General features: G+C 52.1%; 1 protein-coding gene across 6 annotated transcripts in view; it reads left to right on the top strand.

The window, feature by feature from the left end:
- Positions 1-16765, top strand: part of DAPK1 (death associated protein kinase 1) — a 170188-nt gene that overhangs the window by 150495 nt on the left and 2928 nt on the right. For all 6 annotated transcript variants that reach the window (XM_041742461.1, XM_041742460.1, XM_041742459.1 and 3 more), the window contains exons 20-25: positions 2222-2444; positions 6323-6511; positions 8618-8815; positions 9769-9907; positions 11344-11464; positions 14497-14685. In XM_041742461.1, coding sequence (XP_041598395.1) covers positions 2222-2444; positions 6323-6511; positions 8618-8815; positions 9769-9907; positions 11344-11464; positions 14497-14685 — 1059 coding nt within the window. The remainder of the gene's footprint in view (positions 1-2221; positions 2445-6322; positions 6512-8617; positions 8816-9768; positions 9908-11343; positions 11465-14496; positions 14686-16765) is intronic.

Below are 16765 nucleotides of genomic sequence, written 5' to 3'. Positions count from 1 at the left end.
TCCTGTCCTTTCCCCGAGCCTCCAGCCTCTCCTGCAAGAGGCCCATAGCCATGGATACCCCAGGCCTCCCCTGTGCAGCCAGCCCCACCTGCCTGACGGGAGCAGGGGACCTATTCAAGGCAGGAGCCAGAATGTAGGAAACACAGTGGTCCCAGGTCCTCAGGTGTTATGCCAGGAGGTCCTGACCTGACCAGGTGGGGCTTTGTGACCAGCTGGGAGCTCCTGGTAGAGAGAGGCCTGGGTTGGACTTGTGTGCTCCCCTCCAAAGAAGTCCATATTCTCCCACCTTCAGAGCTGGTCAGGAGCTACTCACTGTCTTCCTCAGGCCATCTCCCTATCAGAACCCCACTGAGCCTTGGAGAGCACACGATGGCAGCTGCCTTCTCAGACACCAGTCTGCGCCCCCTGCTGATTCACTGAACAGCTACATTCCTGGAAATGTTGGTGACTATTAAACCATATCCTCCAAAACATGCACTTTAGTGTTAAGATCACCTAATCACACCTTATATAAGTGCTCAGCAGACCGTCAGAAGGCAGGTGGACCTGAGAACTTGTTACGCCCATGCACCCACATCCAGGAGCATCCCCCCCCCCTCCCCATCTGAACTAAACCTGGAGCCACCCGTTTCGTTTCCAGCTGGCCCACCGGGGGCGGTGTTGCCGCAGGGAGACAGCGGGTCAGGGTCCCACACAGAAGATGGGGGGACACGGGAGCCTCCAGCAGAGCTGAGTCTGACAGGTGCGCTTGCTGGGTGGTTGGAGGGAAGAGCACAACAGGGAGTCCCCGCCCGAGTTTAGGAGGGGAAGCAGTGGCTGCCGGGCCTGATCTCAGGACACTAACAGGCAGTCCCCCTGACAGGCTCCTGCAGGGTCCCCCTGAGGCAGGTCATTTCTAGCACACATCTTTATTGAGCCCTGCCCTGCCAGGTGCTGGGGACACCAGCTCTCCCCTCAGTTGGCTCCACTGAGAGGGGGAGAGTATCCCTCACATCCTACTGTCTGGAGGGGTCAGGATGGAGAGCCTCCCACAGGGAGGAACATTCTAGTGCCCTGGATGCTGGAAGGTAACCGGCTAAAGCAGCAGGACCATCCTGAATTGGGGGAAGGAAAGCATCCGAGGCTGCCTTCCATGGTTCTGAGAGGCACTGGGGACACTGTTCCGGAGCCAGGATCAGGGGTGGGTAATGAGACTGCTTGTGAGGCCGGATGCAACCGGGGGGCTGGGGCAGCAAGAGCCATGCCTCATTGTGCGGGCCTCAAGGTGGGGCCTCTGGGTGCACAGAGCACCTGCCTATACCGTCCCCCTCTTGGTATACTTGGTGTCAGTGTTCCCATGTCCATGTCCTCCCAGGACATGGATCTGGGCCGGGTCTGCACCTTCCCATTCCCTGCACTATGCTTAGCACAGGGGGTCTCCATAAATGTCTGCTGATGAGTGAGTGAGTGAGTCTATGGATTATCCTGCTTCTCCCTGAAGGGCTGAGAGAGAGGACAGTGGGAAGGTTCTTGGTTTCCTGGCCCTGTCACAGCAATTGTATTGGTACCCCCTGAGGCCCTCCTTCTCAGCACCTGGTGCCATCGCAGTGCCACAAGGGAACAGGACCCCTCCACACAGATGAGCAGGTGTCCCTCACTGGCCTCACAGGGTTGCTTCACCCCATTCCTTATGTACCATATGCCACGGACCTGGGCACATCCCTGGTGGCAGAGAGCAGACTGGTGGCTGCCAGGGGCTAGGCAGGAGGGGGCAGTGGGTGCTGATGGCCTCAGAGCTTCTTTAGGTGATGGGAACACTCTGGAACCAGAGAGCGGGGCTACTTGTACACACTGTGCACGTACTAATGCCTCGGAGCTTCAGTCCACTTTAAAATGGCAAAAACAGGGCATGTGCACTTTGCATGACTTTTTTTGTAGATGCAGTGGGATGGAATAAAACCTGTCTACGACACGGGTAAGAATCGCAGACTGGGCTGCAAGCGTCCAGTTGTTATAAAATAGATGCCGGGATGTACTGTACACGGTGGCGGCCACAGCTACTGATGCTGTATTCCGTATTAGAAAGTTCTGAGAGAGTAACTCTTAAAGCTTCTCATCACAAAAAAATCCCCGAGGAGGAAGGACATGGTGAGACTCCCAAACTGTGAGACTCAGCACTGGCAGGCTGCTCCGAGCCTTCTCTGTATCTGTGGCTCATTGGCCCCTGTCCCTCTGTGCTCAGGATGCTCACCGGGGACTCTTCATCCAGCAACTGCGACCCACACAGAACCTCCAGTCCAGAATCAAGCTGAAGCTGTTCGGCCACTCTGGCTCTGGGAAGACCACCCTGGTGGAATCTCTCAAGTGTGGGCTGCTGAGAAGCTTCTTCAGGAGACGCCGGCCCAGACTCTCCTCCACCAACTCCACCAGGTTCCCACCGTCGCCCCTGGCGTCCAAGCCAGCAGGTAGGCACCGTCTCCCCGGCTCCTGTCTCTCCCTTGGGTGCCTGCTTCGCTGGGCGTTCCTGTCAAGGCCCAGGAGGACTGGTGGCTTGGCTTCGGTCACCTGGCTTGTGCTGACCACATTTCACTGTCTTGGTGGCTTTAGGTATGGTCTTACCCGGCTGTGGGCCCCACGTCTACCCTCCTGGCCTACACTGCGGATGCAAGGCCGGGGCCTCCCTGAAATCACGGTTACAGACGCAAAGGGCCAAACTGCAAATGTGCAAATCACAGGATGGTGTCGTGTTCTGCTCTAAAATGCTTCACATGGTGAATTGCACATTATGTGCACATTACACAAATCTCTTTTAGATCCAGTGGGGTGGAATAAAACATACCTCGTACGTGGGTAACAATCATAGATCAGGGTGCTCAGCCCCTGCAGACAAACCCAGTGGATGGATACGGGTTCCAGATTGCACACAGGGAATATTGGTCCCCGGGTGGGTTCTCCCCCTCGGGCTTTCTTCCTGGAATGCTGGGTGCACACAGTAACTGGAGAACACAGCAGCAGAGGTCACTTCCATCCCCGCACGTCTCAAAGTCACTTTGTGGTTTTGAAAGGCCCCTGATGATGCCATGGTTGTTCCGTCCACTCCTCGGAGCCCCATTGGGAGGCGGGCTTTGCCGTCCTCCCCCTCCTTCTTGGACAGGGTCATAGGTCCTTTCACATCCAGAGCTTCAGCGTGCCTGTCCTCCCCGCTCCCCACCAGCCCAGAGAAGCAACTACAGGGCACACCAGGAATTGTGCCATCTGGGATGTCGTTTCTCCCAAATCCCCTCAAGTGCGGGAATTACATGTTGCAAAGATAAGAGTATATCTCTTCAGGGAGTTTCCTCAGTCACAATTTTCTGCAAGGATTCATTTTCCGTACCTGACATTACCAGATGTGTCAGTTCCCCACGTTGAAAACCATGGTTTAGACTTTTGTTTCTACCTCATCCTTCCCTCCACGAGGGAGGGTGTGTGGGGAGCATTCTTTGGGGCTAAGGGGTGGCACCTGAGAATCACGTGCCCCTTTCAACTTCTTTTCTCTGAACAGCAGTAGACATGTCACCACGTGAAGAAATAATACCCACAATGGATTTATAACTCATAGGAGTACAGTGTTGCTTCTCCATCGTACAAGTGCTCCCTGAGCACTGTATGCCAGGACGAGGACAGAGTGTGGGCCCTGTGGTGCCTCAATGAATCCATGCAACAACATCCAGGCAGCTCCCCAGCGTGTTACTGAAGTCTCAAGGGGTTCAGTGGGCTGCCCAGTGTTACCCAGCTAGAAGGTCGTGGCACATCTGATTCTGGAGCTGGTGCTTGGTGGCGATGCTTGCAGTTCTGGCTGGAATAAGGGCATTTTCAGGCACACGTTTTAGGTTGTCTTTTAGGTTATCTTCTCTAATTGTGGCTCAGTTTGGAGATGTCGGATGGCCTGCACCTCCTCTGAAGCCAGCAGTCTTCCATACATAATGTCTGCCTCTGTGTGGCCCAGGCCAGTGTTTCCAAGTGTGTGTGAGAGAGACACAGAGACAGAGACAAAGAGATCTATTTAGATCTTGATCTGGAATGTCTAAGTCCTCACTGAGTATGACAATTATGCCAGGAGCCCAGGAGCTACACTGAACCAGCCACAGACAGATGTTTTCTCCTGTTCAGCCCCCACCACTCATCTTCCATATCTGGAAGAATCTGGAAGTAGATTCTTAATAAGATGTGGCTCGAAGGCCACATTATCCGCCAAGGTCACCATGTGTAGCAGTGTCCTTCAGCCAGTGCATAGAGAGATTTGGGTCGTGGGGCTAAATGACAGAAGATTCTGTTGAGGACAATGTCTGCTCTGGACCAAAGAAGCAGATCTCCTGGGGAGGCTACTTCTGTTCTTTCAACCACCCTTGCTTCAGAGCTGCGTCTCCAGGCCAAACCCTCACATTTCTGTCAAGATAACAGGTTAGCGGGGTCAGGCTTCCCTGACAGGACTGGTAGGAGGTAAATACTGCTCTCTCTAGTATCCCCAGTGAATCCATTCCAGAATCTTCCTGGTGTCCCAAGCATCCCCGAGGACGCTGGCTTTGCTACCAGAAGGAACTGGATGGAGGAACCCCTTAAGCTCTATATTCTCTTCCCCTGGGATTAGAGAGCCTTGTTCTTTCAGGAGGCACAGCTTTGCTCTCCACAGTCACTTGTGTAAAAAGAAGTCCCCTTGGGGGGAGTGGGGGGGACTTCAATTTGCAAGATTGAAGAAAGTGACAAATGCTGGAAAGACATGAGAGAAGGCCAAGGGGGCACCAAAAGGATGTCCAGCTGGCAAAGTGGCTGCTCCTTGGGGAGGCCACAGTAAAACCTAGAAGCAAGGAAGCGTGGAAAGCCGTGTGTGTGGTTGACATCATCTGTGCTGACCCGGGTTCACGTGGTGTACACATGTCCTTACACTGCATCTTCATGACATTGTGAGGTTGTGTCATAACCCAACTTTAGAGAAAAGTAATCCCGGGCTCGGAGATACAATGCGTGTCTGCCTCAGGCAGGCGCTGAAACTCGGGGCCCAGGCCGCTGCTATGCTGTGTCATGTGTGGGAAAATTGTGTTCACTGCTGACATTCAAAGCTCAGTCCCCCAAAAAGTTGAACATTGAAGCTCTTTGTAGAAAATTGGAAGCCCTGGGTGCACCACTTTACATTATATCTGATATCAGATATAAATGTGCCACACGCGCACATTTCTGTCACCCAAACAGCAGGAAGTTTGTTTGCACTAGAAACCCCTGAAAATGCTGCGGAGAAGGGCTGGGCCACCAGCAGGACGCAGGACGGTGGCACCCGGGGGTCTAGCTGGCTCCGAGGCAGCCGCTGGGCCGTCGGGTCTCGGGCCCGCTGAGTGTGGGAGCGGAGGCCTCGTGGGGCTGCGGCGGGAAGGGGGTGGCGAGCAGGGTCAAGTGTCCCTGGGGAGCGCTGCAGGGTCGCTGCCGCTGTCCCCACAGGGGAGCGGGGTGGCCAGGTCGAAGGGGGGCTCCCCGCAAGCCTACCACCCTTCACCACCAGGGGGCAGCAGTTAGCCAGAATCAGGGGTTTCTAGGCTCGCAGTGTCTCCTTGTGAAATAAGTTATTTTTATGATGCTGCATACAAACGTGGTCCTAATGAGAATTCAGTGAGGCTCAGGAATGCCTAGCACTTACCCAGTCCTGTCTGCTCTCCCTGGACAGGCCTGGCCTGCTACTGTGTACAGTTGTTTTGCAGTCAACCTGACACCATATCAGGGACCAGAGTCCAACTGCTTCATCTGCATCAGTCAGGGTCCAGGGTGACATTCACGGAAGGACAAAATGGGCAAAATTCTTGGGAACATCCCAGAGACAGTGAAGCATCCAAGGCCTGGAATGGAGGGAAGCCATTCCCTCCCCAGGCAGAAAGATAGGAGGAAGAAATCCTATTCCTGAGAAAGCTGGAGTGCAGGGGTGAAGCCGCTCAGGGATCTGGATCACAGACACCCCACTGGTGGGTGAGGAGCAGCAGGGAGGGAGGGAGAGGTGGTATCTGAGCCTCCTCTCCCCCAGCCTGTCCCGTGCCCCTGGGGGCTGACCCCAACCAGAAGCCCAGGTGGCAGGCAGGCCTGGGAGGTGCAGCCCCCGGGTGGGCCTCTGGGGCACAGAGCAGGGCAGGGAAGGGACGTGGGAGGAGCAGCAGCAGCCCTGAAGCACTGTCCCCGGCACCCGTGGGGGGTCCACAGGGCCCAGCCCCAAGCAGCAGAGGGTGGGGATGACAGTGTCCCGTGAAGGGATGGGGAGTGGGCACGCGGGAGGGGCACAGGCAGGCCCGCTGCCCGGGTCTCACTGCCTCCTGTCCACCCACAGTCTCTGTGAGCATCAGCAACCTGTATCCGGGCTGCGAGCACGTGAGTGTAAGGAGCCGCAGCATGATGTTCGAGCCAGGCCTCACCAGAGGGACCCTGGGGGTGTTGGTGGCCCCACCCCCGCACCTGCACTGTGCGACTGACGACCAGTCCACGAAGGCCATTGACATCCAGAATGCTTACCTGAACGGTAAGGTAGCCCACCCACCCCGCAGGGGAGGGAGTGCCTGCGCTGTCTGTTTCGGGAACTGTAAGTCACCCCCCAAGGGAGCCCGGCCTGCTGCATGTGTCATGGCCCCACAAGGATGGACGAAGAGCCGCACAAAGTGACCTTGGGAGTGACCCAGTGAAGCCTGGCCACTTAACATCCCTCAAGAGTGAAACTAACCCCCCTATCTCCCACCTACTCCCTCAGTTAGGAAAGCCCTGGGCACACAGTAGGCACTTAATAATGACCACTGAGCAAATCAATACGTTTTCTAAGCAGAGCCCAATATTTATCTGAATGAGCAACCTTATAGAACACAATCCCACTAGCAGTTTGACAAATCCATGCGTGGGAAGAGCCCTCCTTGAATACGTCTACACACATGGCTGATGCTGTGATGCAGGCACCGGCGATTTCCCCACGGGCACAATGTCAAGTACATCTTTGCTCTCAAACATTTTCAAGGAGACGAAGCTTTAAATACTGCCCGGGGAAGGTTACTTTCTCCGGCAACTGCTCAGTCGCCTGTGCAGTGCCCCCTGGTTCCCGGGGCTCCCAGGTGGCCTGTGTCACTTGAACCCCAGCCCCCGCCTTATTGAGACACGGTTCAGAGCAGGGATGAGGCAGTTCCTTTGAGACTTATCTGTGAGGAACTGTAGGTTCGTTCGAGCGCCTGGCCGAGTGTCTGGCCCAGAGCAGGTGCTCAGAAAATGCCAATCGGTGCAGCTTCACGTGGGCTCTCTAGGACCCAAAGCCCATGACTCATAGACTGTCACTGTGTGTACCTAGAGCAGAGGCTCGTCATCTACAGTGTGGGAGCAGATCCCCTGCGGGGCACGTGTAGACGCAGCAGCCCAGAGCTGCCAAGGCAGTGGGTCAAGGGGTCCCCAGGTGATGCTGCTGCTGGTCCGGGAACCCCGCTGGGAGGACCGCTGGCCCCAGTGAAATGGAATTAAGTCCATGGGCATTTTCTCTTGTAAAAGCTGAGTGTTCTCTGAGCTCCCGGAGCAGAGCTGGCATGTCGGGGGGGGGGGGGGGGGGGCGCGGCCTGTCCCCCCATCCCGCCCTCACCGGCTCCTCCCCAACCCCTCCCCGCCCCGGGTCAGGCTCCCCATGCTCCCCGTGCTCACAGAACCCTGCACACTAAAGCCTCAGGTGCCAGACTATTTATAGAGTCCTATGCTCCTGGAGGAGGCCCCAGAAGAGCCCTTGGACCTCCCAAAATGACTACTGACTGAAGAATTTCTGGCCCAAAATAAACACCAAAAGGAAAAATGAGGGAAAGGGATCCTGAAATCTTACAACATAAGTGGGCCTGCCGGGTCACCCCAGGGGTTCATGGAGGGGGTGGTCACTGTCCTGCTGGGATGTGGCCATTAGGGCCAGGGGTGCCCATGTGTCTGGAGGGTCACTGGGAAATTCCAGGTGCCTTAGAAACCACTGAGCCTCACCCACAGTCACTTCCAAGAAAGGCCTCCATTGCTCAGGCATGAGGGAGAGCTGCCCCCAACACTAGGGCAGGGTCGACCTTCGACCCTGCTCCACCCTCCACCGCCCCCCACACTGGGTGGCCTTCAGAAGCCCACCCTTCACAGTGCTGCCCACATCCTGCAGAGGCAGAGCTGCTCATCAGCTCTTGCATCTTTCACCTGCACAGGTAGCCTGCTCACTTCGGACCCACCTGAGCAGATTGCTTGCTCACCTGTGGAAGGTGAATGTCATCCTTATTGAACCAAAGTTAAATTACATATCTTGGTGACTTTTCTGTTCCACATTATATAGCCCGTTGTGTTCAGAAAAGAATTTGTACTTATTTGAGGATGTAGAATCCTATCACACACGTTCTCAGTCTGTGTGTGTATGTTGACGGAGACCCAAGGTCAGCCTTTGGCTCTGACCCCTTCCCTGTGGGGAGTTGTCCCTGTGGGGAAGGTGGAACATGTGTGTCTCGAAGGTGCGTGTGTCTCGCAGGTGCGTAGATAGATGGGCAGATGCTGAGGGCGGTGCTCTCTCTCTCCACAGTCCCTAAGTGCTCAGGACAGTGGTGACTGGCTGTTGCTGTTTCAGGTAGTAATCTTCTCTCCGTAGGAGTCGGTGATTTCAGTGTGTGGGAATTCTCCGGCAATCCTGTATACTTCTGCTGTTATGACTACTTTGCTGCAAACGATCCCACGTCCATCCACATCATCGTTTTCAGCCTGGAAGAGCCCTACGAGATCCAGTTGAACCAAGTGATTTTCTGGCTGAATTTCCTGAAGTCTCTGGTGCCAGTTGAAGAACCCATAGGTGAGCTAGCACACCCCACTGTGCCCTCCCCAGGGCCCTGCAGCCGCCCTGGTGGAACTACAGCCCGGGGCCAGCAGCAAGGCTCCTTTGGCCTCTCCTTCCTGTGGCAAGATCCTACCTCTGGCCGGTTCCCAAGAATCAGTTGCCCCCTTCGTACATAGGGAGTTTTTACAAAGACCAGGAGACCTGCCTCAGAGACCGAGTCTGAGCAATTCCTTGAGAGTCGTTTCTGGCTCTCTCCCTGCACCTTAGAACTGTGGTCACTTTTGTTGGTGGAAGTGGAATTTGTTCTTTGATGGCCTCTGCGCCTCCACCTTGACAGTACATGATGGAGAAGCAGAATGAGCCCTCCTTCATTCTGTAGTTCCATCAACAACTGAAGGGACCATACGGAGTGGACGTGTTACCTTAACTTTATTTCCAGACCAGCAGCATGGAACCTTCCTTTGCTCCCTTGTACAAAACAAAAAGGAGTGGCCTTCTTTTCTGGAAACTGGACTATCAATTTTTTTTCTTTGAAAATCAGATAATAATCAAATAATTGGCCTTAACCTCCTCAGGGTAACCCGGCTCTGCCTCTTTCTTTCACATTCTTTTTGATGTTTTCTTCCTAAACCTCTGTGCAGTTCAGGGGACTGTCCCAGCCTCACTGGCTATTTCTGCATTCAGAGGGCTTTCTTTGTCTTATAAAGACCAGAGTTAGGTTTCCCCTCACCAGACAAGCAGGGCCCACTTGGAGGAGTTCTGAGCAGCCTCTCCCAGGTCCAGTGAACAGGCTCATCCCCAGGTTGTCCAGACCTAGGCCTTCTCGGGGTCACCCCGCACCGCAGGCCCGGGGCCCTCATGTCTGAGAGCAGGCTGCACCCCCAGAGGCCGGTGTCCCCTCACCACCTGGGGATGCCGGCAGCCAGGGAGGAGGACCCACCTGTGGAACATCTGCTTTCTGCCCCCAGCCTTCGGCGGCAAGCTGAAGAACCCATTGCACGTCGTCCTGGTGGCCACCCACGCTGACATCATGAACGTGCCTCGGCCAGCGGGAGGCGAGTTCGGATATGACAAGGACACGTCCTTACTGAAGGAGATCAAGAACAGGTGAGGGCGTCGCTAGATGCAGGGCCATCCACGGAACTCACGGGCCCCGGACACAGGGAGCAGAGGCCTCCTGTGCTGGCTTGGCTTTTGTGATATAGTTTTTATTTTTATCAAAACAATGAAAACAAGGACACCTGGGTGGCTCAGTGGTTGAGCATCTGCCTTTGGCTCAGGTCCTGATCCTGATGGAGTCCCACATCTGGCTCCCTGCAGGGAGCCTGCTTCTCCCTCTGCCTGTGTCTCTGCCTCTCTCTGTGTGGGTCTCTCATGAATAAGTAAATAGAGTCTTTTTTAAGAAAGAATTGAAATTGTAACAAATGCAACAGACATCAAGAGCACAAGATAAAAAACCCACAGACTTTGCTCTTCTTTCTTCACTTCCTGGGACCACTGCCCAGGGGGAGCTTCTGTTAAGTGTTTCATACATTAATCTTCCACTTTATGGAGGAAACTATAATTGACAAATAACAGTATTAGAGATTTCATGTCCACATTGTGGTGACCGGATAGATGACACTGCGCCCATCTAGTTAGTGAGCACATACATCCCCTCACATCTCTCTCTCTTTTCTCTATTTCTTCTTTTTTTATTTCTTTGGTGAGAAAAGATGACTAAGTCCAACACGTAGTGAATGTCAGTCATGTCCTACAATGTCATCCACTGTTGTTACCACAGTTGACATAGATCCTCAGTTCTTTTGTTGCGTTACCTCTTGGCTCCTCCGATGACTGTCTTCTTCCCATTGAGCAGTATTTCTCAAAGTCTGTGTTTCCACTCATGAGTGGTTCGTGACAGTCACTGGTCAGACCGACCTGGTCTGGAAAGGGGGATGGGCCGGAGGGGGACCTTCCTGGCAAATATTCCTGTAAAACTTCTGTTTCATTTATCAGGATGGATGTGCACAGGTCACAATGTAGAAATGTGTATTTTTACTTAGTGTCTGTCAAAATAATTTTGAAGCTGCAGCTCTATATATTCTGCTGGGAATTCAAATTCTTGGTTCATCTACTGCAGACACTTCCCGTAGTCCTCCTGACAGGAAAAAGAGGGCTCGTACTGATATTTTCCATCTAAGGTGTGGCTGTCCTGCCCTTTCTCTGCTTTTACTCCATCGCCCTGCGGTGGCCACTGTCCTCCTAGCCTGCAAGGTAACAGCATAGGCCTCACCTGTTCTGAAATCTTCCCATACTGTGTCCCTGCTGTTTGGTATAACTGGGGCCACTCCCCACCCCTCCACCACCGTCCTAAGGACTCGGAGCGTGGGGGTCACCACCCAGTGTAAGGTGACAGAAGCCAGCAGGAAGGGGGTGGCCTTTGCAAGGTCATAAGAACTTTCTGGCTTCAGACCAGCTTTTCAGGCCAGCAGGAGCCTGCCGTCTGTGGGGACAACTGGTGGGACTGCATCACCTTGATGAGGCCACTGCTCTTCCCTTAGGTTTGGGAACGATCTCCATATTTCAAACAAGCTCTTTGTTCTGGATGCTGGCGCTTCGGGCTCTAAGGACATGAAAGTACTTCGAAGTCACCTGCAAGACATTCGGAGCCAGATTGTCTCGGTGAGTGTGCTGGGAGGCTGCAGGCCCACCTTTGCTTAGACCATCCGGTCACCCCGGAGCTGGCCTCTTTGTGCTGTCCTCTTGGTTAGGTTTGGTTCCCAGGGGTCATGGTAGGAGGCAGCTGCACGGCCATGTTTGCTGTGGGAGGAGGAAAGAAGGATGAGAATACGGAGGTGGCCTGGAGATGAGGGGGGTTATGGGCATAGGGGCCACATTACAGTGTGTAGGATTCTGACAGCTTTTGTGGCCAGTCTGCAAGTAGCACGGCCTTTTAGAAATCACAGAACCTGGGACACCTGGGTGGCTCAGTGGTTGAGCATCTGCCTTTGGCTCAGGTCATGATGCCAGGGTCCTGGGGTCAAGTCCCACATCAGGCTCCCTACAGGGAGCCTACTTCTCCCTCTGCTTATGTCTCTGCCTCTCTCTGTGTCTCTCATGAATAAATAAATAAAATCTAAAAAACAAAACAAAAAAACAAATCATAGAACCTACCCAGAAGTGACTTATTGTGAAATAGTTAGACAATGCAGAGGGGCACCTGCATGGCTCAGTCGGTTAAGTGCCTTATCTTGGCTTCAGCTCAGATCTTGATCTCATGAGTCGTGAGATGTAGCCTTGAGTCGGGCTCCACACTCAGTCTGGAGTCTGCTTGAGGATCCTCTCCTTCTTCCCTGCCCCTCAGTTTTGTGCATGCACTTGCACTCTCTCTCTCTCAGATAATAAGTTTTAAAAAAAGAAAAAAAATGCAGAAAAATAGAAGAACCATCACCAGCAAAATTTATTGAAGGACATAAAAATAATAGATGCACAAATGGATGACACTGGGCTCTTGGGCAGCAAGATCTTATTCAATGTTTGGTTTTCCCATATTGTGTAAGCTTGGTACAGTCCCAGCATGCATCTCCTGAGAGTGAGACAATTGGGTTGGGTATTTTACCTTAAAATTTCAGTGGAAGCATAAATAAAACCTATTATAAAGGCTGTGCAATTAATAAATCCAAAATCAGTAACTGAACAAGTGGAATAAATTACTGTAGAAATAATCCAACATCTATAGAAACTTAATAGAAAACAGAGATTGAAATTTTGAGAAAAATATCTCATCAGTGATCTGACACAACTGGCTGTTAGTCTAGAATGAAACGAGATTGAATTCTACTTACTGTGAATTCCAAAAATAAATTCTAGGTTGATAAAAACTTTTAAATGTCAAAAAGAAAAAAGCCCACAATATCTTGAATGTCTTTTTAAAACAATGTGGTACTGCCTTGGAAAAACCTTTCAAGCAATATAGAGAACCCTAGAAGTCTTCAAAGATAGCATACCTATCTGACAACATAAAAGCTGACATTTCTTTTCTGGCAAATAAATTCCATGAACAAAGTTAAAAGGTGAAATAGACTAGAAAAAGTATTCTCTGTGCCTCTGACCCGTAAAAGGTTGCTAATCTATGATACTCAGCAAGTTCTCCCAAGCTGATGGGAAAGGGGTTAGCATTCCAAGGGCACAATGCTCCCTGGAAAGTTCCTGCTGCCCCAGCCTGGATGTGAATGCAGAGCATGTGTCCCAGCCCTGGTGGTGGGTGGCCTCTCTCGAGGGAAAGCTTACTGCTTCCGTGCTGGGAGATGCTCCTGTGCACACCACCATACTCCAGCCACGTGTGCTTTAGGAATCTTGAGGAAGATTCAGGGCCCTCCGGAAGCCTGGCCCTCAACCCAGTCAGTGGGGAGTCGTGTAGTGGCACTCACAGGAACCCAGTCACAGAAACCAGGGATGGTGATCGGGAACGTGGTCTGTGAAGGACCCCAGCACCTCCGCACCAGGGGGCAGTAGGGCCTCTGCCCTGGGCTCCGGGGAGTCCCTGGAGAGTTTTGAACCAGGGCCTGGTGACATTGTTTGCTTCACAACCCCCACCCTCAGCTCCTGAGGCCAAGCAGGTGGAACCCATCACGCAGACTGCCTGTTTCCCTGGGAATTTTATTTTATGAATAGGGAGTGGGATTTAGCTGACTCTCTCCTCCTGGGGCACCTGGTGCTTGACTGTGATTCCAGCAGCCCCTGGATGCTGGGATGCTGCTTGACATAAAGGTAGAATTCGAGAAGGGACTGCCTGATAAATGATGCAGGGCAGTGTATGGCAGGTGTTTTTAATTAGGATGGTGTGCGGATTATAGGAGTCTGTCATACACATGATTTAGTTAATCAAATTGAAAGATTAAAAACCTATTTCAAGGGGAAAGGAGGGGATGAGCAAAATGGGTGAAGGGAGGTGGGAAATGCAACCTTCCAATCACGGAATGAATAAATCACAGGAATAAAAGACACAGCATAGGGCATGGAGTCAGTCATATTGTAATAGTGTGTGGTGAGGGAGGTACTACTCTTGTGTGCTGAGCCCAGCGTCACCTACGACTTGTCCAGTCCCTGTGTCACGCACCTGAAACTCACGTAACATTGCATTTGGACTATAGTCAAATAAAATTTTTTAACAATTTGTTTAAATAATTTAAGAAAAAAATATATTTCAAGCCCATTACCAAGAATTGGTCTAATTTAAATTGTACTTTTCACAATGGTCCCACGGATACCTAATTTGCTGATAAAAACCCACCCCAGTATTGCTAATGATAGTTACTCTCTTTTCCTCTCCCTTTGCTCATAAAGTGACCATGTTCTAGCTAAAGGAGTCACTCCAGGGGAGGGACGGAGGAATGGAGAGAGCAGAGCATTAGGGGCCAAGGAGCACTGTGATGGAGTCTGTATAGTCCACAAGGATTGTTATGAAGCCTCCCCACTCTTCTCCATTAGCAGCAGCAATGAAAGCATCTATGCCATTTTATGCTTATAAATGGATTTTGCTTGGAGGCAACACTATAAAGAAAAGAACTGGCCCAGTGTACCCAAAACCTCACTAACTCGTCCCAAGTATTTCTTGCAACAGTGCAGAAAAGAGCGCCGTCCTTTCTACCTGGGCTTTTCCTGGGGAGCCCCTGTCGGCTGCATGTTGATATGTCCTGCCCTGCACGTTCTAGGTCTGCCCCCCGATGACCCACCTGTGTGAGAAGATCATCTCCACTCTGCCTTCCTGGAGGAAGCTCAACGGGCCCAACCAGCTCATGTCTCTGCAGCAGTTTGTGTACGATGTGCAAGACCAGCTGAACCCCCTGGCTAGAGAGGGAGACCTCCGGCGCATAGCCCAGCAGCTTCACAGTGCTGGCGAGGTAGGGGCTGGGGCCTGGCTGGGGTAGTGGCGTTGGGGATGTTTTTCCGTCCCCACTCCGAAGGTGCTTTGGGGCTAGAGAGGCAGAGTGGAAATAGCCCCAGGACCCATAATCTATCCAGACACGTGGCTGTCACACGGAAGCCCAGGTGATCTTCTGACCTGCAGTCTCTGCTCCCCCCACACACACCCTGAGAGCTGTCCTGTGGTTTTGCTTGGATTTGTTTGTTTTACATCTTGTATGAGTTAGGGAGCACTGATCCTGCTACGCTGGGTTACTGGGCCTCTCCTCTCTCCTCCTGGGGCACCTGGTGCTTCACTGCGATTTCTGAAGCCCCTGCATGCTGCTTGGCATAGGCTGCTGTGTGCTCAGACAGACTCTTGGGTTCACAGATGGTTGAGAAAAGGCAGTGATGAGAGGATGTCCGGAGACACTGAGACCCAGCAAGCAGTGTCCCAGCAGGTGACCAAGCAGTGGGACTCTTTACTCCTGTCTTTGTGGCATTCTGCACTGGGGTGTGGTGTGGGAATGCATCTAATTGCATCCTATTTCTGTCCCCAGAGAGGGGACCTAGCCTTTGTGTTCCTCCATCCTGTGACATCAGGGGACAGTTTAGGCTAGTCTTGGGCCATGAAGAGCAGCTCTGAACATGAAAACCCAGAGGCGGTTCTGAGAATTGTAGACAGCAGGAACTTCCTGTCCAGGCTTAGTGCTGCTTCTGCCTCGAGGCCAGTTTGTATGGATTAGAGAGGATTGAAATCATGACCGAATCCAGTGACCCTGAGAGCTAGGGTGTCAAGCAGTGAGAGCATGAGCCTCCGAACTCCACTGAAATTACCGGTGATGTACAGACCCCCCGGGCAGTACTTTACAGTGATTGAATCCAAGGACTGGGATCCAAGCTTACATTATAAGATGCTTATTATAAGATAAGATTAACCATAATAATAAGCACGCCCCATTGGCCCAGGATTCCCTTGCCTTTTGGTATTTGACTAGCAGTTTCTAGATCAAGGGTATAATCCACTTTTATTCTGCATCATGCCCCACCTTGCCCTTGAGACTTTAGGGAGTAAGTGAAGATTTGGCAGTAGGAGTAAGGGCGGGAAATCCGTCAGATGACCACACTCTGCATGGCTGCCAGCCTCCCGCAGTGCTGTTCCTGCCGCCAGTGAGGAAGGCCCAGTGCTTAGGCACATTTCCCCAGTCATCCTCCTGTGGTATCACTTTCCAGACCTTTTCTCTGTGCATTACAATTTTACATGATGCAGTAATAGAACAATCTGAATCTTTTTTTGAAGAATTTCAAGCCTTCAGAGAAGCGGCAAAAGTAACTCAGAGTCACCATATACTTCATGCTTAAATTAACCAGTTGTTAATATTTTGCTCCATTTGCTTTCTCTCTCTCTCTCTCTCTCTCTCTCTTTGCTTTACTTATTTTGCAGATACTGTGACATTTCAGCCCTATATAACTTAGCACGTAAGCCTCCTAAGCCATGGGTTGTTCTCCCACTGGCACAGGGTGGAGGAGGGACAGTGAGGGATCCCCCCAGTTGAGACCAGAAGACGAAGCTGGCAACTCCTTATAGTTTCCACAGTTTTACTCAGGGTAATTTAACCAGCAGAGGAGATGTGGCGGACAACGACCCAATTGCACCGCTGTTCTTCACTAAAACCTTAGTCTGCAGGTTTTAGCTAGCAAAGGGATGCCCAGACGGCATGTGGTGAGATAGGGTCTGTGTGCACCTCACTGACCTCTGACATTGGATTCGATCTCGTGGCACCATGTGTGTGTCAAGAAGGGGAGAGCCTTCCTTATGTGTACAAGAGTATGCAGGGCCAAAGCAAGCCTCCCACCCTCCTGGCCTTGGTGGGCATTTCTCAGGTATGTCTATTAATCTCCAAGAGTCCCCAGAACGTGTAGCTGAAGGCATCAGGGAGTGGATGTGAACAAGACAGCAGGCTAAGAACAGGGTCACCAATGTTACCACAGTATAATTAATTATGTTCCAGAAACAGCATTGAGAGAATACTGCTATTGAAGTTACAGCTCTCGTTCTAGTGTTTGCCACTGATCCGA

This window comes from Vulpes lagopus, chromosome 2, assembly GCF_018345385.1.
Source record: "Vulpes lagopus strain Blue_001 chromosome 2, ASM1834538v1, whole genome shotgun sequence".
Lineage (NCBI taxonomy): Eukaryota > Metazoa > Chordata > Mammalia > Carnivora > Canidae > Vulpes > Vulpes lagopus.
This window is presented reverse-complemented; position numbering and strand designations above follow the sequence as displayed.